Source organism: Callithrix jacchus, chromosome 8 (assembly GCF_049354715.1).
Source record: "Callithrix jacchus isolate 240 chromosome 8, calJac240_pri, whole genome shotgun sequence".
Lineage (NCBI taxonomy): Eukaryota > Metazoa > Chordata > Mammalia > Primates > Cebidae > Callithrix > Callithrix jacchus.
Window position 1 is genome coordinate 24772674 of NC_133509.1, and position 24854 is coordinate 24797527.

The 24854-nt window shown below is 41.9% G+C and overlaps 1 protein-coding gene across 1 annotated transcript in view; it reads left to right on the forward strand.

Moving 5' to 3' along the window:
• ETFA (electron transfer flavoprotein subunit alpha) overlaps positions 1–18745 on the forward strand; it is a 91465-nt gene extending 72720 nt beyond the window's left edge. Inside the window, exons 10-12 of the mRNA XM_002763456.7 lie at positions 3703–3768; positions 8607–8687; positions 18457–18745. Coding sequence (XP_002763502.2) covers positions 3703–3768; positions 8607–8687; positions 18457–18498 — 189 coding nt within the window. The 3' untranslated portion in view covers positions 18499–18745. The remainder of the gene's footprint in view (positions 1–3702; positions 3769–8606; positions 8688–18456) is intronic.
• Positions 18746–24854: the final 6109 nt, after the last annotated feature.

Consider the following 24854-nt stretch of genomic DNA (forward strand, 5'->3'; position numbering starts at 1 on the left):
CAAACTGAGGCATAGAGAGGTTACATGAATGGCCCATGGTCATGCATCTATCACATGGCAGAGATGGAATTTGAATGGAGGCAGTGAGGCTACAGAGCCTAGGATCTTAACCACAGTGATATGGTAAACCTGTTAAATTGTATCAGATGCAGCAGTTTCTCAGCCCTGCTGCTGTTTCTATCTCAGCCCACTGTAACTGTAGTCTAGACCTCAGCCCCTGAGTTCTTTGTATGAGTCTATAGCTATAGTCTCTTTTAGGTTTTGGCAAAGGAAGAGGTATTTGTACTTTTTTCTGCCAGTCCTTGTTTGTATTAAGGTTAAGTGCTATCCCTTCTCTGTATTTCAGAATAAGCTCTGGTCCTCTTCCCATCCTGTGGTTTTACTTCTTCCCACAGTCCCTGTTCTTGCATCATAGAGTGATCAACCCAGACTGCTACCAGCCACCTGAGTTGATTCATTCTCTTCTAAATTCTCTCTTCTAGATTCTAAAGCCATGAAGACTGTCTCTAGGTCTATCCCTCCTTCTTTCTGTGTCTGTTCATTCCTTTAATCCCCACCATCCCCTGCCACACCTTGTTTTGAACCCTTAATTGCTGTACTCCCCTGAAGCATCTCTCACTTTCTCTCCAAATTATCTTACTATATGATTTAGAAGGAAAGTGCCTCAGGGCAGGGATTGTCTTGTTATGTTGTGAAGCAGTATCTGAAGTGCTCCATAAATCAGCGTCTGTAGAGTTTTGTATATACTAATGATTATTCTTGAAATACAAATATGCTTTCTGAACCATGAGGAATTAGACTAAGATATTAGCCTAATTGCCTGTACATGTTTTTTAAAAAGGAGGAAAAAAGCCTCTCTTCCTGCCTGAGAAAGCTATCAGAGCCTCGGAGCAGCAGCCAAAATCCCTGGACTTGTTCTGGGTTATTGTCTCAATGCTTTTATATTTATTCAAAGAACCATGTTTGCAAGACAGTAAAATTAAAAGTCCTGTTGGTCATGTGGATCCATTTGGACCATTTATGGTGATCAGAAAGGTAGAAATGGCCCTGGAGCACCTGCCTTTGACTTGTTTTGGCCTAGAATCTCTTATTTCTTTAGTGACATATATGGTTAAAGTCAATGGAATTCATGTTTGGGGACACAGGGTTTAAAATAATTTTCATTTATATTATGTTTATGTTCACTGCCAGAGTGAATCAGCATTTTTATTAGCATTCTATCATGCAAATGGAGCTTTCAAGTCTTGAATTTTACTGTAGACATGTATGACAGAAAGACTCGTTTACAGGACTATGGGTTTTTTCCAATGCTTGCTTTGAGAATATACCTAGAAGAGTGGTGTCTAGCTAAATAGCTTGCTTTAAAAATCTTTATGTTAGAATTTGTTTGCCTGGTTTTACTGAATATTATTGTTAGTGTATTTTGATTAACAATTTAACAAATGTCCTTTTATGAATGAAATGCTAGTCAGAATACACTGAGGCGACCTTAAAATTACCTATTGAAGGCTGGGTGTGGTGGTTCATACCTGTAATCCTAGCACTTTGGGAGGCCAAGGTGGGCGGATTACGAGGTCAGGAGTTTGAGACTAGCCTGGCCAACATGATGAAACTCCATCTCTACTAAAAATACAAAAATTAACTGGGTGTGGTGGCACACACCTGTAGTCCTAGCTACTCGGGAGGTGGGAGAATTGCTTGAACACAGGAGGCGGAGGTTGCAATGAGTCGAGATCACACCATTGCACTCCAGCTTGGGTGACAGAGTGAGACTCCGTCTCAAAAAAAAAAAAATGTGTGTGTGTGTTGAATTACTTGTAAATCTTAAATAGAAAGTAGTGAAAGAAGTTTACCACTTATGAGAGTGTCCATGTCTGACAGATGGTATGATGTCAGGGCCTTATTGCATTGTCTGACTATGTAGGGTCATAATTGACACACTGGATACATTCAAGGTAGAATCACAGAGCATGCAATTGCTGTTTATCCTCATCCATACCTTCTGCAGTATTCCTCCCCACCCTAAGACACAGTCTTATTATGCCAAATTGTTCTTGTCTTCAGGCTTTTGATAACTGTGCAACAAGTTGAATGAGAAAACAAGCTTGTCTCATTTTTAGATGATTAACTCACTTTGGGGACTAGATTGTTTCATTTTCCAGGTTACACAGTGCTGCTCTGGGAGAAGTTGGACACTTTATGCTTGTAAAGATCAGGCATAGGGAGTACTGCAGTGGGCTGGACAGTTTTAAGATTCAGGCTTCCAAAGAGCTGAGGGATCACCTATTGTTAGTGGTTCTCCAGCTCTGCCTGTACATTAGAGTCTCCTGGGGAGTCTTCTTCACAAGCACCAGTCTTGGGGCTGTACCTGTTTACAGTTGGAAAAAATGAGACCCTGAGAGGCGAACTGACTTGAATATGGCCATATACACTTAAGTGCTGTGAAAAATCATAACATCAGGAGGCAGTAACATTATTTCCAGATTCTAGTTGAAATACTCTCTTATTTTGGATTGAGCAATTGTTAAATTAGATCATAAGCAGTGTAGAAAACAAGGTGGGACCACCTTGACACTGTCATTGGCTTTTGAAGTATCTACCCTGTAATAAAAGTATAACAGAACCACCTTCAGTGCCTTCCACATATTACTCATATCAAGGAGAGACTTTACTGTCAGTTGTGACGAAACCTTAGTGTCAGTCTGGTTACGTGATGGTTATATCTCCTACCCAGGCCAGGACTTGTTTGTTCAGTTTTTGTGTGAGAAAGGGTTTTCAGTTGAAGCTTTAATTATACCTGGTTACAGAATGAAGCAGGTAAGCTCTCTACTTAAGCATTTATTAAATTAATAATAAAAGTTTTTCTTAATGGAAGTGAGTTTTTATTTTCAAACATGGGTACTGTAAAAATTTTAGATAAGGGGACAGAACAATGTCAGTCATCATTCCCTTTGTAGTTATTGAGAGTAGGGGGCGGGAAGGAGGTACACATATTATCATCAACATTTACCAAAAACATAGTATGGAGGCCTTTTATTGTTAGGCTCTGGAAACAAATGTGCAGCTCATGCCTTTGAGAAGTTTATTTTTGATTCAGAGAGAACGTGTGTGTGTGTGTGTGAAATATCTTGACACTAATTTGTATTTCTGGTTTTTCTAAATACAAAGTTTGGTAAGTATATCCTAATTACCATTTTAACAAATATCCTTTTGTGATAAGACAAACAACTAAGCCAAACAACTAAGTCAGAATTTATTTTAATATATTTGAGGATATGTGTTGATATGTTAATATACAATGTATATTGTTAATTGTTAATGGATATATACAGCATGTATGAGTTGTGCAGTGATTTTCAAGTGAGTGCCACAGATGAAAAGTGCTACCTCACAGGTAATTTTGAAATCGAGTCACTTGATGTAAAATGCTTAGTGCTGTGTCTGGCACATAGTAAATGTTCAGTAATCTTCATTATCCACGTATTTATTATTATACCACCGCTGCTATAGGAATTCATAGGAAAAAGAGAAATGTGGGTTAAGGAGATCACAGAAAAAGGAAAGCATAATTTAAGCAATATGTATTGCGTCTATTTTATTTAACATTATCTTTTGCCTAAGACTTAAATTGCTAATAGCAAACGCTTGTAAAATATTACATAATATAAATACATATTAATAATGTGGCCTCTTTTATTTTAGGAACTTTACATTGCTGTTGGAATATCTGGAGCCATCCAGCATTTAGCTGGGATGAAAGACAGCAAGGTAATTGTACATCAGTGATGCTAAAAGAAAAAGTTTCCTCATTTTAAGATTTGGCTTACCCTGTATGTTTCCACGTAGTTACAGTGGATGTAGTCAAACCATTCACAGTAATGTAGATCTGGGAACCAAAAGCAATATAAGCTACTGTTCACTGCCTTAAGATGTATTATTGGTGACAGAGGCAGTGCTGTGTCATGGAGAGAGGCCCGAACCTGAGTTGTAGCTCCACTGCTAACTTAATGCGTGATGAGTGCTGTCTGCAAACTCAGTTTCTTTGTCTACCAAATGTGGGTATTGAATGGTGATCACTAAGGTGCCCTTCAGCTTGACATCTATGGATAGAAAATATGAGGCTTAAACAAGTTGATGAGGTTCTGAACATCTAACTTATTTTTGAGGTTTTGATCCCTGATCGTCTCTCTGTCTGCTTCACTCTGGTCCTCTTACTGTCGCAGTCTCATATGTCAGCAGGGCCCCTCTTTTTGGGTTGTTATCAAAGTATAACCAACACATTTTGGGTTGGAGCATCAGGCCATCTTAATATATCAGGAATTGTCAAAAGTACAGTAAGTAAAGGAAGGAAACACTTGATTTTAACTTGCTACTTGGACTACTGTGGAAGTCCTGTGTAATGACTCTGAACATATATTTCAGAATGTGACATATTAATTCATGCATAATAATGTATGGTTTGAATTATGAACTTATCTTTCATGAAGTCATAGACGCCTCTGACACTCCTGCATTTATCCATTCAGATGGAAGCTTGATATAAAAGATAATAAAACTTTTAACAGGCTTAACTTGTAGCTTGAAATGCATGTACTACCTCTTTGTAGCTTCTAAATGAACTGGCCCAAAACCAGTCAGATTTTACAGTTGGATGGTAGGGTTCTTTACTGAGCTATGAAAACAGCAGTGCCAATGGGGAAAATGTGATTGCTGCATTAAGAAAAAAAAAAAGAAACCCCAACACCAGCAGCCTTAAAGTATACTTTTAGCCAGACCAGTTCAGACATAGCTAGAATTCTGCTTCTCTAAGATAATGGGTTCTGCCTGTCAAGAAGATACCAGTGAAAATTCTCACCCCATGTCACAGGGCTGGAGTGTGGGAGAGACACTAGGTAGTGTATGTCAGAGCAAACAGGGAACAGTTGAAGTAAGGAGACTGATGTTGGGGGTCAGCCAAGACTTTGTGTCTCCATCTAGTCAACAAATATATATTAAGACCATTCCTTGTACTAGAAGCTGGGAATGCTTAAATGAAAAAGATATAGCTCTTGCTGTCCCTGTCTAGTCCTGTTGTCTGCGTCACCCTGTGTTTTCATAACCCCATTGCCTGCGCAGCAGACAATCTAGTTGTATTGGTTAAGTTATAAGATGGGATATTAGAATGGCTTAAATATGACAGTTGCATTGCCTACAAGCTGCAATTTTAATTAGAATCCTGGTTTAGTTGAAAGAATTCAAGATTTGATTGTTAAATGAATCAATGTAATGAAAGCACTTTCTGAACTTTTTTATTTTTTTGAGACCGAGTCTTGCTGTCCCCCAGGCTGGAGTTCAGTGGTGCAATCTCAGCTCACTGCAACATCCGCCATCCTGGGTTCAACCAATTCTCCTGCCTCAGCCTCCCGAGTAGGTGGAACTACAGACGTGCATCACCGCACCTAGCTAATTTTTTGTATTTTAGTAGATATGGGGTTTCACAATGTTGGCCAGGCTGGTCTTGAACTCCTGACCTTGTGATCCACTCTCCTCAGCCTCCCAAAGTGAGCCAACCGAGCCCCGCCTTTCTGAACTAATGTATAATATGGTTGAGGCTGGACTCAGTGGCTCATGCCTGTAATCCCAGCACTTGGGGGGCTGAGGTGGGTGAATCACCTGAGACCAGGAGTTTGAGCCCAGCCTGGCCAACATGACAAAACCCCATCTCTACTAAAAATACAAAGAAAAGCTGGGTACAGTGGTGGGTGCCTATAATCCCCAGCTACTAGGGAGGCTGAGGCAGGAGAATCTCTTGGACTCAGGAGGCAGAGGTTTCAGTGAGCCAAGATTGCCCCGCTGCACTCTAGCCTGGGTGACAGAGTGAGATTCCATCTCAAAAAAAAAAAATGGTTGAATACAATCTGCATTTCAAAGCTTTGTAAGGAGGAAGAACATGCCCTTGTGAGGAGCTATTGAGAGAGCTCTTGGATACAAGCAAGACTTTATCATAGTTCATTATAATTGATTATTTAGGAATAGTATTTTAATAATCTGAAGAACAATAACCAGCCCGTTTCTTTTTTTCTTTTTTTTGAAATGGATTTTCACCTTGTAGCCCAGGCTGGAGTGCAGTGGCGCGATCTCGGCTCACTGCAACCTCTCTGCCTCCCGTGTCCCGATTCAAGCAGTTCTCCTAGCTCAGCCTCCCAAGTAGCTGAGATTACAGGCACGAGCCACCATGCCCAGCTAATTGTATTTTTTTTAGTAGAGATGGGGTATCTGGTCTTGAACCCCTGACCTCGTGATCCACCAGCCTCAGCCTCCCAAAGTGCTTTTTTTCTTAAATATTGTAGTGGTTCCTTGCTGACAGTTATATACTCTCTCTTTAAAAATAACTTTTATGGCAGGCATGGTGGCTCACTGTAATCCCAGTACTTTGGGAGGCCAAGGCAGGAGGATCACTTGAGCCCAGGAGTTGGAGACTGGCCTGGGCCACATAGTGAGAACCCCATCTCTCCAAAAAATAAAAAAAATTATCTGAGCATGGTGGTACACCCCTGTGGTCCTAGCTACTCAGGAGGTTGAGGTGGATCACTAAGCCCAGGAGATTGAGGCTGCAGTGAGCTATGATTGTACCACTGCACTCCAGCCTGAGCAACAGAATGAGACCCTATGTCAAAGTAATAATAATAATAATTGTTATATAGTACAATGAAAAAGCTTTCGGATGATTAAACTCTCAGATGTCTGACGAGGTAACCTCTAGGAGAATAATTTACCATCAATAACTAAATAAATCTCTGCTTATCGCCGTGAAGCAGGTTACACATTCCCAAAAGAGAAACACGTCAATGCAAATCAACACCCGTAATTCAGAATGTTTGTTCTCGTGCCTTTGGATTTAAGGCTCCTGTTTGAAACTTGTTTATTGTCTCTGACCATGGGTCTTAATGTGTGTAGCATGTTTCTCTGAATTAGCAGTTACCTGGTCAATACTGTTTTCCAGTCTTAGACATTCTGGCATATTCTGCCTGTCTGTCTGAGGAACTCCTCTATGGGAAATACATGGATGTTGGATATCATGTAGACTGTATTTTAAGTCAGGTGACATCAAAATACTTAATGTATTTTTTAATACCAGCTGTCTTCACAGCATACAGTACCAGACAGGTAGAAACTTAATTTTACTTCTAGAGATTTGAATTATTTTAGTCCACAATCTATTAAAATAATAACACATTAGAGTCAAATTCTAATTGCAGTGGTGTTAGAAGCCTCTGTGGGGAATACCAAACTATTTGTATTGATAAATTATCTGATATTAATAAAAGAATAATTTGAGTGACTGCTTTTCCTTTTTCTTTCTTTTTTTTTTTTTTTTTTTTTTGAGGCGAAGTCTCACTCTGTCACCCAGGCTAGTGTGCAGTGTACATTCTTGGCTTACTGCAACCTCCACCTCCTGGGTTGGAGCGATTCTCCTGTCTCAGCCTCCCGAGTAGCTGGGTGTACAGGTGTGCACCACTACGCCTGGCTAATTTTTGTATTATTAGTAGGCCAGGCTGGTCTTAAACTCCTGACTCAAGTGATCCACTTGCCTCAGCCTCCCAAAGTGCTGGGATTATAGGCATGAGCTTTTAGTTTTTATTTGTAGAGATGGGGTCTCCCTGTGTTGCGCAGGCTGGTCTTAAACTCCTGGGCTCAAATGATCCTCCCACCTCCGCCTCCCAAAGTGCTGGGATTATACGCATGAGTCATCACACCTGTCCTGCCTTTAAGAATATTTTTATAGCAAATAAGAGACATGTTCGATAGCTCTTACGAGATAAAAGTAATTTGCTTATTTTATTTATCTATTTGCTATGTACATAAGGACTTAGAGTTGTTTGTTTTAATGTCCTTTAATAACAGGTTGACAAGACAGTTTAGCTTTCATATTGTTAGAATGTCCCAGAATAATTATTTTATTTTATTTATTTTTGTTAAGACAGAGTCTTGCTACTGGAGTGCAGTGGCGCAATCTTGGCTCACTGCAACCTCTGCCTCCCGGGTACAAGCAAGTCTCCTGCCTCAGTCTCCCAAGTAGTTGGGATTACAGGCATATGCCACCATGCCTGGCTAATTTTTGTATTTTTAGTAGAGACAGGGTTTTACCCTGTTGGCCAGGCTAGTCTCAAACTCCTGACCTCAGGTAATCTGCTCATCTCAGCCTCACAAAGTGCTGGGATTACAGGCATGAGCTACTGTTCCCGGCTTCCAGAATAATAATTTTAAAATAATAAATGAAGGACAAAATACTTTGTGCTACAAAGGCTGTGCATTTCATATAGATCTGTTGCTTTTTCACCCCAAATCAAATATGTTTTCGTAAGTCAAAAGAGGAACTTTAAAAAAATAATGATGTTAAACTCTTTAATACTGAAGATGGGCTAGTTGTGGATGAGAGATAATTTTATTACATTCCAACCCAGAAATTTCTAATAAATTTATAATATTTACACAGATGCATCAAATCTTATTTGGTAGACATTTTAAGAATGTTAATATATTGTAAGGGGAGTTAAAATAGAATTGTCAGTCTGTGTGGAATGTTTTCTTGGTAAAAGTCAAACTCTTTGTTTTTTATTTCATAGACAATTGTGGCTATTAATAAAGACCCAGAGGCTCCAATTTTCCAGGTGGCAGATTATGGAATAGTGGCGGATTTATTTAAGGTAAGCTGGCCTGGAAAGAAATTGCTATTTTCCAGATTGTCATCTGAGAAACTCTTAGAATTGGTCAGGGATAAAGCTGTTAAAAGAAAACATTGTGTGTTTGTGTGTCTGTGTTTGTGTATGAACTGTTAATATATGTACAAGTTTTACCTATTTAAAGTTCCTCTAATAGTAGATATGTGTTGTTTATATAGAGCATTATAACTTTCCCTTTAAGAAAGAGTCCAAATTGTCTTTAAAATATCCACGTGGCTTTTGGCATCCCATGTGCTAAGTTAACACACAATGTAAAGTGACTCAAATAGTTATAAGCTAGAATCATATTTGGCAGTTTCCCTAAAGAAATTAACATCAAACCCCCTTATTCAGGGATTTGCCAGGAATGCTAGGGGAGAGTAGGCACTCATATCCAGCTTATCTCACTCAATAAGAAGGCTCTGCTTGCTGTGTTTGAGGGTTAAGGGCCTTCCTTAGCTGACGAGTGTAGGGAGAGCACTTATTTCCAACTCCTCACATTCTTCACCTTTGAGCATTCATCCTATCTTGCCGTCACCTCCATATTTGTCCTTCCCAATAGAAAAATTATTTTCATGATATTAATTAGTTAATTACAGGTAATGAGCACCTGGTATTAATTTGGCCACATTTAAAGCTCATGACTCATGCATGGCCTGGTCTCTTCTTTTTCCCTGGGTCTGCTTGCATGTTTCTAGGTTATCTTATGCAGAAATCACTCATGCAGGAATTGACACTCTGAAAATAGCATCCAGTCCTAGAAGTGGGTTTGCTGGGGTGAGGAACCCCTCATGTAGAACCACAGTGAGGAGCTGTGGGCTTCAGTGGAAAGGTTGCAGCCTAAGAACAGAGCTTCAGGTGGTCTCCTCAGCAAGATGATTAGCCCATTTCCATGACTTCACCAGCACTGCGTATGAACTAGAGGAACGAGTGAGTGTGCTTGGAGAGCACATTTGTACTTTGCAGTATATGTTCATGCTCAGTGAAGGATGGAAACAGGACCCTTGAGCTGATTACTTCGTGATAACTCAGACTGCATGCAGAGACTAGGATGGAGCTCTCATTCTGGCCCATTGTCGGGCATACTTCCCCTGAGAAGGCCCCTGCCAGAGAGCCTAGATCTCGTTTTGGGAAAAACGTTCCCCCTCTTCAGTGACCCTGAAGCTCTGTATCTGATATTTGGGGTTCAGGTAAGGTCAACTGCTCATGTTGCCTGGCCCAAGTGTATAAGAACAAATAGTAATGTCAGTTATTTCCCACTAAGATATTCCAGTGGGAAGGGGAGCTGCTATGAAAAGGATATTTTTGTTTGTTTGTTTCTCTATATAGTGATAACTTTGTTCAAGTGGTAAAAATTCAGTTCTTAATATTGGTGTGAATAGAGGGATAAATATTCTTTTTATTTAAAAGCAAAATTAAAATACCTTCTGAACCTCATCCATGTTTGCAAGTAGATGTCTACTGTAGTTGCCTTTCTTCTTCAAGAGAACATTTTAGTAAACTTGTAAGTAATTTTGTTTGTTATATTTTTCTGTCTGCCAAGAGAATATTTTAGTAAACTTATAAGTAATTTTGTTTGTTATATTTTTCTGTCTGTACTATGTATTGCAAACCACATGGGGGTTTTCATGATAAAAAGCTAAAGTGTTGGCCGGGTGCAGTGGCTCACACCTGTAATCCCAGCACTTTGGGAGGCCGAGGCAGGCGGATCATGAGGTCAAGAGATAGAGACCATCCTGGCCAACATAGTGAAACCACATCTCTACTAAAATACAAAAATTAGCTGGGCGTGGTAGCACATGCCTGTAGTCCCAGCTACTCGGGAGGCTGAGACAGGAGAATTGCTCCCGAACTCAGGAGGCAGAGGTTGCCGTGAGCCAGATCACACCACTGCACTCCAGCTTGGTGTCTGGTGACAGAGTGAGACTGTCTCAAAAAATAAAAATAAATAAATAGGAAACGATCCAAGATGGCTGATCGCTAACATCTCAGGATTGCAGCTCCCAGTGAAAGCACAGAGAACGAGAGGACACCACAGTTTCAGACAAATTTTTGTCACTCACAGAGCAGAAGATTGCCAGTGGAAGAGCCACACGGGTTGCCAGCACGACTCTTGTGGCTGGCGTGGCAGCTCTTGGTGCAGAGTAAACGGGACTGGTTCCCCTTCTGACCAATGTTTGGAGCTCCGGGAAGGCAGAGTCACCGATTACGGACTCAAGAAGGAAGCCAGACTGGAGATTCCCGGGCAGAAAAGCACCATCAGTCTTAATGCCGCTGTTTTGGCCGGCGCAGTCGGTTGCTCATATTTCGGCCCTGGGAATTAACAACTTGGATGTCCACTCAGAGACCTAATTTGAAAGTTGGTAATTACAAAGACGACAGGTGGATAAATTTACAATGATGGGAAGAAACCAGCATAAAAAGGCTGAGAATACTCAAAATCAGAACGCCTCTCCCTCTAAAGAGGATCACAGTCCCTCATCAACAAGGGAACAAGGCTGGATGGAGAACGAGCACATCCCATTAACAGAATCAGGCTTCAGAAGATGGATAATAAGAAACTTCTGTGAGTTAAAAGAACATGAAGCCCAATGTAAAGAAACTAAGAACTTTGAAGAAAAGGTTTGACAAAATCCTAATGAGAATAGACAATTTAGAGAGGAATATAAGTGAATTAATGGAACTGAAGAATACAATGCAGGAACTCCAAGAAGTATGCACAGGTTTAAACACTCGAATTGTTCAAGCAGAAGAAAGGATATCAGAGGTCGAAGTCCAACTTAATGAAATAAAATGAGAAGACAAGATTAGAGAAAAAAGGATAAAAAGGAATGAGCAAAGTCTCCAAGAAATGTGGGACTATGTGAAAAGACCAAATTTATGTTTGATAGGTGTACCTGAATGCAACGGAGGGAATGAATATTCCAAGCTGGAAAATATTCTTCAGGATATTATTCAGGAAAATTTTCCTAACCTAGCAAAGCAGTACAATATTCAACCCCAGGTAATACAGAGAACACCACAAATATATTCCTCAAGAAGAGCAACCCCAAGGCACATAATCGTTAGATTCACCAGGGTTGAAACGAAGGAGAAAATACTAAGGGCAGCCAGAGAGAAAGGTCAGGTTACCCACAAAGGGAAGCCTATCAGACTTACAGCAGATCTCTCAGCAGAAACTCTACAAGCCAGAAGAGAGTGGGGGCCAATATTCAATATCCTTAAAGAACAGAACTTTCAGCCCAGAATTTCATATCCAGCCAAACTAAGCTTCACAACTGAAGGAAAAATAAAATCTTTTATGAACAAGCAAGTACTCAGAGATTTTATCACCACCAGGCCTGCTTTACAAGAGCTTCTGAAAGAAGCATTACCCATAGAAAGAAACAACCAGTATTAGCCTTTCTAAAAATGTACCAAAAAGTAAAGAGCATCAACATAAAGAAGAATTTACATCAACGAATGGATAAAACAGCCAGTTAACATCAAATGGCAGTAATCCTAAATTTAAATTGACTAAATCCCCCAATCAAAAGATACAGCCAAAACCCAACGGTATGCTACATCCAGACCCATTTCACATGCAAGGATACACAAAGACTCAAAACAAAGGGATGGAGAAAGATTTACCAACCAAATGGAGAGTAAAAACAAATAAATAAAAAGCAGGAGTTGTAATTCTCGTATCTGATAAAATAGATTTTAAAGCAACAAAGATATAGTGGTAAAAGGATCAATGCAACAATAAGAGCAAACGATCCTAACACCCAGATACATAGAGACTTAGACTCCCTGAGACAGAAAATTAATAAGGATATCAAGGACTCGAACTCAGATCCGGAACAAGTAAACTTAATAAATATTTACAGAGCTCTCCACTTTAAATACACAAAATATACATTCTTGTCAATACCACATCACACCTACTCATAGGTTTAAATGAAATATTGATTGGCCATTATTAATACCCATTTTTTTAGAATAAAGCAACATTTCCATTCTCCCTCTTTTTCTTCCTCTTTCTTCCTCTCCTTCACTCCTTTTTCTTTCCTTCTCTCAAAATTAAATCAATCAATCAATCAATCAACTTGTAGACCTCTAGATCCAGGTCGGCAATGTCTCTCTCACTACCTGATTTCCTTCCTTCCCTTCCCTTCTCTCCCTCCCTCCCTCCCTCCTTTCCTCCTTTCCTCCTTTCCTCCTTTCCTGCCTTCCTCCCTTCCTCCCTTCCAAAAAAATAAAATAAAAAATAAATAAATAAATAGAAAGATAAAGTGTTAAGCAGTTGCAAATTTTCAGTGATTTTCCATTGGACACCTGCCTTGGGACAGGAGCTTCTTTGTAGTCATTATTGATGGAATGGGATCCCACACACTGTGCTCCTGTATTTATGGCAGCTCCTAGGCTCTGCATGAGAATATGCATGTGTTTGGACATGAAGCAGTATCTCAGTGAGAGAGAGTCCTAAAACAGTGAAGTGGAACGAGGCCTCAAAAATCATCTAGTCAGCTGATGTCCAGTTTCAGATTATCAGGCTCTTTTGGTATTTTAGGAAGCCCACTATGGACTAGAGAGCGACTTCAGACCAAAATACCATGTTTATTTGCTTTTAGCTAGAATTGTTATTAAGGCAATGACTATCTCATACAGCTGAGAAGTTCTGAAGTACATGGCCAGGCACAGTGGCTCACGCCCATAATCCCAGCACTTTGGGAGGCCTAGGCAACATGGTGAAACCCTGTCTCTACTAAAAATACGAAAAAACAAATTAGCTGAGCATGGTGGCACATGCCTGTAATCCCAGCTACTCCAGAGGCTGAGGCGCGAGAGTCAGTTGAACCCACGAGGCAGAGGTTGCAGTGAGCCAGGATGGTACCACTGCACTTCAGCCTGGGCTACAGAGCAAGACTCTTGTCTTAAAAAAAAGAAGTTCTGAAATGTAGTTATACATGTCTTTAATTAATACAAAAGTAGAGAAGTTAATCACTTCTTAAAAATGCAGTTTGGGGGCCGGGAGCAGTGGCTCACACCTATAATCCCAGCACTTTGGGAGGCTGAGGTGGGCAGATCACCTGACCCTGCTGAGTCACGTAGTAATTCTGAGTTTAATATTTTGAAAAACTGTCAGGTTGTTTTCAAAGTGGCTTCACCTTTTTACATTCCCACCAAAAATGTGTGAGGGCTCTGGTTTTTCTATATACTCACTAATGTATGTTATTGTCTGTCTGTTTAAATATAGCCCTTCTAATGAGTGTGAGGTGGTATCTCATTGTGGTTTTGATTTGCATTCCCCTGATGGCAAATAACGTTTAGTATCTTTTCATCTGTTCATTGGCCATTTGTATATTTCTTTGGAGAAATATACAGTCTGTTCAGATCCTTTGTAATTTTTAAATTACATTATCTTTTTGTTCTTGAGTTGCTAAAGTTCTTTATATATTCTGAATATAAAGTCCCTGATCCGACATTTGATTTGCAAATATTTTCTCTCATTGTGTGGGTTGTCTTTTCACTGTCTTAATGGTGTCCTTTAAAGCATGAAAGTTTTAAATTTGTCAATGCCTATGAAAAAGGGGAGGAAAAGTTTTAAAATAAAGAAAGTTTTAAATTTTGATGAAGTCCAACTTACCAATTTTTTCTTTTTCACTTATGCTTTAAGTCTCATGTCTAAAAAACCATTGCCAGCCAGGTGTGGTGGCTCACACCTGTAATCCCAGCACTGGGAAGCCAAGGTGGATGGATCACTTAATGTCAAGAGTTTGAGACCAACCTGGCCAACATGGTGAAACCCCATCTACCAAAAAATACAAAAATTAGCTAGGTATGGTGGCATGTGCCAGTAGCCCCACCTACTTTGGAGGCTGAGGTAGGAGAATCGCTTGAACCTGGGAGGACGTGGAAGTTGCAGTGAGCCAAGATCACGCCACTGCACTCCAGCCTGGGCAAAAGAATGAGAGCCCATCTCAAAACAAAACAAAAACCCATTGCCTAATCCATAGTGTAGTGAACATTGGTCTGCAAGTATCTGCTCAACCCCTGATTTCAGTTCTTTTGGATATATACCTAGGAGTACAATTGCTGGGTCATGTGATAATTCAGTGTTTCGCTTTTTGAAGAACCTTCAAACTGCTTTCCATAGAAGTTGCATGACTTTGCATTCCCACCAGCAGTGCACAAGGGTTCCAGTTTTTCCACATTCTCAGTAACACTCGTTATTTTCTGTTTTTTAATTCTAATCATCACAGTAGGTGTGAAGTGGTATCTCATTGTGACTTTGACTTGCATTTTCCTAATATCTAGTGATGTTAAGCATGTAAGCATATGAAAAGGTGTTCATTGGTCATTTGTACATCTCCTTTAGAGAAGCGTCTGTCCACCTCTTTTACCCATTTTCAGTTGGGCTGTTTGTCTTTTTGTTGACTTGTGTGAATTCTTTACATATTCTGGATACTAAACATTTATCAGAGATATGATTTCCAAATGTCTTCTCTCATTCTGTAGGTTAGCTTTTCACCTTCTTGAGAATATCCTTTGATGTGCAAGAGTTTTAAATTTTGATGAAGTCCAATTTATCTTTTTTTATTTTGTTGCTTGTGCACCATATCTAAGAATTCATTGCCAAATCTTAGGTCATGAAGAGTCACCCCTGTTTTCTTATAAGAGTTTTATCATTTTAATTAATATATTTAGGTTGTTGATCCATTCAGAGTTCATTTTTGTATATGATGTGAGGTAGGGGTCCATTTTCATTCTTTGCATGAGAATATCCAGTTGTCCCAGCACCATCTATCTGTTCACAGAGACTATTCTGTTCCCATTGAATGGACTCAAAAAACCACCTATCTTTTTAAGCCTTGTTTCTTTCCTTTTCTCCATACCTATTAGCATTCTCTTTACTGTCCCTGGAACCTACAGTTACTTATCTCTGTCTGGTGCCTTATTTTTTGCCTAGAATCCTTTTCTTTTTTAGGTTGATGTTCTGAATTTTCCTAATCCACACTGAATCTTCCTTAATCCAAACTTACTCAGAACTCCTGAATTTGGAGCATTTAATGCTATTCCTTTTTCCTTCTCCTACATTCTAGTATAATTTGAGCACACCTCTGATTGAGTGGTTCATAGGCTTCTATCTATTCTTGCCAACTAGGAGGCAGAACTCCTCTGTCACTTCCATAGTGACAGAGAGCTTCTGTGTTTCCCTTAGTATTATCTTGAGGAAGTAATAAGTGAATGAGTGAAACATACTTGTATTGTGATTTATATCAGTAGGTTGTCTCTTTTTTTAAACATGAGTGCCTTTTGTTGGGTCTTACCAAGTAGGGAGCTGTCTCTGCAATATCTTCTATTTTTTTTTTTCCTGAGACGGAGTTTCGCTCTTGTTACCCAGGCTGGAGTGCAATGGCGCAATCTTGGCTCACCGCAACCTCCGCCTCCTGGGTTCAGGCAATTCTCCTGCCTCAGCCTCCTGAGTAGCTGGGATTACAGGCACGCGCTACCATGCCCAGCTAATTTTTTGTATTTTTAGTAGAGACGGGGTTTCACCATGTTGACCAGGATGGTCTCGATCTCTCGACCTCGAGATCCACCCGTCTTGGCCTCCCAGAGTGCTGGGATTACAGGCTTGAGCCACCGCACCCGGCCTGCAATATCTAAAAGAGAATAGAAACAAGAATCCAGATCTTTCAGTGTGCTCAGGTCATCAGACACTCAATGAACCTGAGTTAGCATTTTCTTTTTCCTAAATAAGGCATCCTGTGGTATGGTTTAAAAGTGTGCAGTTGGACTGAGCGTAGTGGCTTATGCCCGTAATCTCAACGCTTTGGGAGGCCAAGGCGGGTGAATCACCTGAGGTCAGGAGGTTGTGACCAGCCTAGCCAACATAGTGAAATTCCTTATCTACTAAAAATACAAAAAAAAAAAAAAAAAAAAAAAAAATTTAGCCAGGTGTAGTGGCAGATGCCTGTAATCCCAGCTACTCAGGAGGCTGAGGCAGGAGAATTGCTTGAACCTGGGAGACAGAGGTTGCAGTGAGCTGAGATGATTTCATTGTACTCCAGCCTGGGTGGCAGAGTGAGACTTTGCCTCAAAAAAAGAAAAAAAGTGTGTGGTTGATCTAATAAAAAGATATAGATGATAGAGAAAATCTTCTTAACGCTTTTGTGGGAAGTGTGGTAAGGAAGTATTTGGTAAGGTTTTAAAAAGTCATATGTTCTAAACCAAAGTAGTGTTTCACTTCATGGTAAAAGAAGTTGGGCTTGATCCTATTTTTCATGAAATACATAGGTCCCGTCTGAAGCTCAGTTAGCATGTCATCCATGTGACTGACATGTGCTCATGGTCTCTCCACTGAGGAAAGCTGGAGAAGTGGTGCCAGCACTTAATGCCACCCCTGAGCAAATGCCTGCTGGCTCCATGGTAAACATGGACCTTTTAACAGGCTGGAGACAAAGTGACATTCAGAAGAAACAACATGTTGACAATTTCCTTAATAAATTTTGTACGAACACATTATTTCCACCTAATGGAAATGTAGCTCTCTTAAATAATTGAGAGGCTATATTCATCAGTGGCAAGTTCAGCTGGGATCTTTGTGAGCTAAGGCAGCCAAAAGCCCCTTGGAAGACTGGGTAATTGAGATTTTGCACAAGTGGCTGAGCCACTTTTCAGAGTGTCTGTACCGCATTCCTGCAGCCCCCATAGACAGCTCTCCTCTGTCCAAGCAGTCACAAAACAGCTCTACGCTAGAGGCTCTAGTTGCAGCTGCTGCACTGCCAAGACTAAGGATTAGTAATTAATCCTTTTTAAAATGGGAGCCAACTCAGGCCATTTCCCCTTGCTGTGGTCTCTTACTGTGTCTGCTAACCAGCCACTGCATTAGCACACAAGGTCTTAATTTTAATAAAGAGTGATGATACTGAATGTTCAGCATGTAACACATTTGTATGTGCCAGATCATAGGTATGCTGCTGAAAAGCAACCAGTATGTTTGTGAAAATGAATGATGAATGAATGAATGAATGAACACAGTACTAGAGGAGGTTGGCAGGAGTCGTAATTACAGTAAGCTAGAGACTTTGGTGTGGGCTTTGAAGGAAAGTCAGGAATGCAGTAAGGGTAGGAAGAATGCCAAGGAAAACACGAAGGTAAATACACCTTACTCTTAATACAGACAAGAAAAATTGGGCTTCCTGTTTCTAGGGTGCCTTCTTGAAATTTGTGATTGGGTCAAAAAGACAAAAAAGGTAGCCAGGTGCAGTGGTTCATGCCTGTAATCTCAACACTTTGGGAGGCTGAGGCAGGCAGATCACTTGAGCCCAGGAGTTTGAGACTAGCCTGGGCAACATGTTGAAACCCCATCTCTACAAAAATTAGCCAGGTGTGGTGGCTACTCAGGAGGCTGAGGTGGGAGGATTCCCAGAAGGTGGATGCTGCAGTGAGCCATGATCGCACCACTGCACTGCATCCAGAGTGACAGAGTGAAACCCTGTCTCAAACCAAAAAAAAAAAAAAGGCAGAAGGCATGTAGGCAATGAGTGGGCTGTAGGCCCTGCCAGCCCTGGGTCCACTCTAGTCTCCCTGGGTGGGAAGAGAAACTACTACAGGGGAACAAGGGATTCCTGGTGGAGAGGAGGGGCCCTCGTGTCTGAACAGTGATTCGTGTTGTTTCTTTTGGCCTCCCTGTATAGCTTACAGAGCTGTGATCGTATTACAGTCAAGGCTTTAGTTGCTTAATTACTTTTTTTTTAATTTGCAGGTTGTTCCTGAAATGACTGAGATATTGAAGAAAAAATCATGATCATGCCTTAAAAAGAAACATTAAAGTATTCCGCTGAAATGATAGACATTTGTGGATACTATAACAAACATTGGAAAGCATGGAGAGCTACATTTCATAATTTGAGGAAAAATTTCTGACAGATGCCAGAATGCTTTTTTATGGGATTATTATGTTTCCTTTTAATTATTTTTGGTTCCAAGTAATTTTTGAAATTTTAAAATTCTCTAATAAAATCTATAATAAAGCTTTTCCACAGCTTTAAAACTATCAGAAATATGCTTAGTCTCTTAAAGAGAGAAAATTGAAGAAAAGGAGTAAAAATTTGTTTTTTTTTTTGCCTTTTTGGTTCACGGAGAGCTCCGTTTTAGGAAGATTGTAAACATGATTGTTCCCACCAGCCTAATCAACCTAATCTCATTGTTGAAGGGCATATCTTATAGGAGAAGGTAACTGAATTGGCAAATGCAGAGTTAAAAAAGCATGACTGTAAAGCCCGAATATTACCTTAAACGTACTCCAGTCTTCAGAAAACAATAGCTAATGTGACAAAAGCAGACCTGACTTAAACCTGACCTGGCTGCATGTATTTAGTTGACTTAAGGTAAATTTCATTTTCCATTTCATCTTAAGGTTTTGTCAGTTTATAGGACTTTTGTCTATAAAGGAGGGAGAGTGGAGGAGGGGCTGCTTTGAGACAGCATGGCCTTCTGATGCAAATGGATAGTTTGATGTTACGATAAATGTTTAAAATCCTGCACAGATACTGCTCTAGCCTTTCTTTTGCCTTCTGTTGGCTTTTGGGCTCTCTTAGGAAGCACCCAGGCCTGTGTAGTCACCTCTGGCACTCTGATTCTGCTGCCCAAGGCACAGCTGAGGTCCAAGAGTGTCACCAAGGCTGCAGCTGGTGTGGGTGCAGGCCCGAGAGCAGTGGCTGCTGAGGCTTTGAACAGGCCTGCAGGAAGGGTTGGGTAGGTAGACGAGTAGAATGAGGAGGGCTGCCCTCCTGAATCAGATCTGCAGAAGTAGGAGTAGTGACCTGGATCAAGCAGATAGCAGGGAGGAGAAGGGAAGTGATCAGTGATAAATGATGGAAGGGGCTAGAATACCTTTGTTTGGCCAGCCTGGGGCCCTTCCCTGGCTGAGTAATGAACCCTTTCTGATTTGTGTCACAATCACTTGCTATGAAACACTTTTAAAAGTTGTATCTTTGGCATTTCAGTCTTCTTTTAATGAGATGAGAGCAGTAAAATGATGCCTCTTTGCAAGTAATGTCTGTTAGAATCGAAGAATGGTAGAATGTCTGAGCCCAGTGATCATCTGGTCAGACCCCTTGTTGTACAGATGGGGAGACTGAAGCACAGAGAAGTGAAGAAGATAAAGTGACTTGGCCAAGGCCAGTGGCTGGAATCGCCTTTGTGAGAGTAATTCCTATGTCTTGTTCTTATCTTTGAGGATTTTCCTAAGAGGGCTAACCTTGCTCAGGATTTTCTCCATTTACCCCTCATCCCTATTGGATGCTATAACTTGTGGGTGTGGGAGGGGCAGGAGAGATGGCAAAGGTGATGGCTGCAGAGGCACCGCCAGTAGAAGGTGTGCTGGCTCAGGAAGGGACATCCCAGGTGGTGCCTTGGCATGGTTCCTTGACTCAGAGTTGAGCTGGTTGGTCTTTTTTCCTTTTGCTCCCTCCTGTCCTGGCTGCTCTGCCACAGCCCCAAGCAGCTGTTCACTGAACTGGTATTTACTGGGAACAGCTCATCATCATAACATTAAGTATAATGCTTACTATATACCAGGTACTGTTCGCAGCACTTTACACATGTTAAACTCCTTCAGTTCTTACAGCACCCTGTACGTTAGATGCTATTATTATCCCTCTTTTACAGGTGGGGAAGCTGAGGCTCAAAGAGGTAATATAACTTGCCTTAATTCAGACAGCTCATAAATGAGAGTCAGGATTTAGAACCAGGCAGACTGGCTTCAGAGTGGTAACTTCACTAAGGACGTGATTCTCCTTCACCTCAGCTCAAGGGACAGTGTGACTGCACAGCAGCCTCAGGTAAAGAGCACTGAGTACTTCGTGCAGGGTGGGAGGGGCACATTTAGGATCCTGGCTGAGAAGGAGGGATGGGTATTCTGGAATAGTCCCTCCAGTGGGATTTTTTTCAACACAAAACTTTCTCTGAGTGCCCACTTAGAGCTTACCCTAAAAAGGCAGCCATGCGAGGTGGAGGGAAGTCATTGAAATTATTATATATGCAAGAGGCACATGTTTGTGCCCTTTTAATCTCTGTTTTATTGGAAACCCATGTCCAGCCATAGCACCCAGAGCAGTAGCTCTGGAAGCAGTATGGGGGAAAGATGTTAGGGGTAGCTTTCTTTAGTGCTTGCGTATGGGTTTCCTGTCTTTCTCTCTAGTTTCTTTGAGGTCTTTGATTAACCTCGCACAGCTCTGGGAATTTGGTGGCCTGGTTATTTTGGCAGAACACAGAGTCCTTGGGAAGGCAGAAATAGGCATGTTAGAAGGGCAGCCCTCTGAGGGTAGAGACAAGCAGGTCCTTGAGCTGAAGCTTACAGCCTCTTCACTTGCAGAGGGCTTGAGGCCCAGTAAGGGCCCTGTACCCAGCTGCTTAGTAGTTGAGAGGGGACAGCATCAGCTTTCCCCCAGGTTCCACTCGCTCTCAGCAACGCTGTGGGGACGTGTTCCCTGATGGGTTCTCTGGCTCATCCCCTGTGCTGTGGGACTCTGAAGTGAATACCTAGAAGAGCGTAGCCCAGCCACTTCCCCGAAGTAGCTTGTGCTCTTGACAGGGAGGACAATATCCTTCCAGACTCTGAGAGTACAGGGTGTTGGAGCCAAAGACCCTACCCTCAAGGATTTTGCAGCTACCAGGGAAGATGAGATGAGACGTCAGTAAAAGCAGACAGCAGGTCTCAGCATGGACAGCAGATACAGAGAGGGCTCCTCAGGAGGCTGGCACGGCCATTCCTCAGTGGGTGAGGGCTTTTCAATTGGTGTATGGGAGCTGAAGTGGAAACTGATATCAGAGCTCACATGGGTGCATGAGGCAGTGAGGGGCAGAAACACTGGGGTCAGGGAGGAGGTTGAGGGTGGTAGGTAGTTGAGGCCAAATTGGAGAGGACATTGACTTACAGGCTGAGGAGGCGCTTTCCTTAGAGATCAGTGGTTCTCAAACTTTGCCCTCAAGGAACACTACTGTTTCCATTGGACCAGCCATGGTACTGTGATAGTTACACCATACAGGTCTTTTCCTGATTTTCAGGAAAAATTCATCAACAGCAGTTTCCCAGTCTTGAGTCTTTCTTGCATACTTCTTTCTGAAAATTTGGTAGCTGCTACCCCTTGTCTTCTTGGGAATGTGAGCAGATTCCAAGGTAAACGAACAGTAGCAAGTGGATCTGAACAGCAGCTTTTGTTTTTGTCTTGGGACATATTATGGATTTCGTTGATATTTAAAATACTTTATGCTAGTTGGTAATTGTTCCTTGTTTGTTAGATATATCAGTATATTAAGCGTGTCCCATAAAAACTGTATATGACTTCGTATGCCATCTCAACAAGTCTTAAGCACCCCTGGCAACAGGGAGCCATTTACAGTTTTTGAGGAAGGCCTATAACTTGGTGGTATATGCAGGATAGAGGGGGAGAGGAGAAGATGGAAGCCATTAGGGGCTGTTGTAGGAATACTCTGGCTCCAGATGGATTTGGCTGGGGATGGGCTCCTGGAGATTGTGAAAATGGGTCCAGTGCTATGGGTGAGGCTGGCAGAAGGCAGGGCTTTTCTTCCTAGGATAGCAGTGGGAGCCCTGCTGCCACCGGAGACTGAGTGTGTCTGCTGGGCTGCAGGGCTGGAAACCCCAGCTGTAGGTGCACTTTCTGCTCTTTCTGAAAGCGGGGGGGTCAGCTTGACTACATTTCATGCTGTCTCTCACTAAGGGTTTTTGTTTGAGTTTACATAAAAATGGGCTGAAGAGGCAGGGAAACCCAGAGAACACCATTGATTGTAGCAGATGGATTTGGTTAGCTATTGCTGGGCGATAGGAGGCTTGACTGATAACCTTGTGAAAAGTCCATGTGGCATGGTATACTGCCACAATTTCTTATAGCTCTGGGGTTTTATAAAAAATATTTGTGGGGAGCCAATAAGGAAAAGTTGCTGATAATCCTTGGCTTATAAAGCACTTTCATGTATGTCACCCCATCAGCAGGGAAAGAGTAGGAAACATTCAAGAAATCAGACTCTCAGGACAAGAGGCAGTTTGCCCAGGTCACAACACGTGATAGAACTGGCACACAAACCAGAATTTGGGGCCAATGCTACTTATTAAGACCTTACTGTGTGCTGGGTACATTATATAGCCTTCTAATACAACCACCTCTAAAGTGCGTATCATTGTGCCGACCTTCTGGATGAAGAAATGAGCAGAGAGGTAATGACCAGAGGCCGTTAGTGAGATGTGAGACCCCAACTGGACGCTGGGCCTGGAAAACTTGGCCTGTCCACTAGACTGTGGTTCTCCCATCCTCTCCAGGACTGTATGCTCTGGTTTGCATTGCCTCAAAACAGCAGGCTTGTCGTTAGAAGCAAGGAACACCAATGGAGTTAGGGATTTTCTGTGACATAAGCTGGCATTTACTTCCTGTGGTGTCGGGATTGGTGAGAGGGAGGCCCTGGGGTGGCTTTCCCTGCGTGGCCTTTGCCTTCTTCATCTCCTATAATTAACTGGGCCTGTGGTTAAAGACAGGTGAGTGTCTTCTTTTTTGTGTGCTCACCTCCAGGTGTGTTTCCTTCCTAGCATGGGCAGCATAGGAGACAGTTGGGTCTTGGACCTGGAGACCACTGGGTGGACTGGTCACCAGGAGCCTTGGGTTCTCATCCTGTTCCTATTACTGCCCCCAGAGGCACCCTAGTCACCTTCCCTCTCCTTTCAGGTTTCATTTTCATCATCTGTAAAATGGCAATGTGAACTGGGTGATCTTTTTAGATAACAAGATTTAACCTATGAGTGTATTGGTGGGTGTCATACGAGGTGAGTAGATGGAGAGTGATAACTGTTTTTGAGGGCTTCTTGTGCTCAAGATGCTGTGCTGAGCCCTTTACGTATGTTATTTCATTTACGTCTTAAAACCTTACAAGGTGTACTAGTAGTCCCAACTCTACAGATGAGTAAACTAAAGCCTACAGAGCTTAAAACACTTACCCGAGGACTCATGGCTATAAATGGTGACCACACCCAGTCGGCTCCCAACCACATGCTATATCCTGAGTCCCTCCACGGGAGTGCGGAGGAGGGACCATAGCCTGACTGGGGTGGGCTACAGTGGAGGGCAGCAAGATATGACAGCCTTACCAAGTTCAGAAAGAGCAGCAAACTCAACCAGATGAAGACGTGCACTCTGGGCAGAAGGCCAGCATGGACAAAGAACAGCAGTACCAAGAACATGACAAAGTAAGCGGCTTTCTCTGGAAAATGCAAGGGCTAGTCCCCAATGCCTGAGTCCCCTTCTAGCCAGACACTCCTCCATTCTGAACTACTCTTTGCTCAAAGAAGCAGGGATCTTTATACTGCAATCTGGATCCAGTCTGCCCGTTGGCCTTTTTTGGTATTTAGCACGGTGCAGATCCCAGAACCCCCTACCCCTTCTTTAATCCGTGGAGGCGGAGGCGAGCATACCTAGTTATGAGGCCTAATTGATGTTGGGGAGGTACCTAGAGTGCTTGGTGAAGGGTGACCTATAAATCTCAGACACTGAAGAATTCTGCCACATCCATCACAGTGTTTAATGTCCTGATTGATCTCCAGGGTAGTCAATTTCATTTGCTTGTTTCAGGATGAATAGGCAGCCTGCTTCCCTACGCTGCAGCCTGGGGCTCTGCATAAAATTATGCCAGCACTGTCTCCTGGTAGCTTGCAATAAATTTTAGCAGCAAATGTTTTGTCATTTTCCTTAGATAATTAACTATTCGCCAGGAGAGGATACCAAACTTTTCAGCAGTGGAGTCAAAGATATTCAGAATAGTGATGAATTCCTCACTTAGTTAATGTGAGGGAAATACAAGTTTTTGGCAGGTACTCCAGTAGTACTCGCCAAAGGGAGAGGAAGGAAGATAAGGTGCCTCCTGTCTGGGGGATAACAATGCTCTCTTAGCTAACTCAGAGTGACTACAGGCGTGGTTTACAGAGGAACAAATGGGCATGTGTGAGCAGGGATGCACTCAGGAGAGGAGCAAACAGTGGCCGGGCTGACTGTTGGGACTGGGGTAGGACTCACTGCCATCCTCCCACACCAGACTTAGCAGCAGCAGCAAGAGCATCTCCTGGGCAGCTGACCCCAAAAGTGCTGAGTGTGTGCT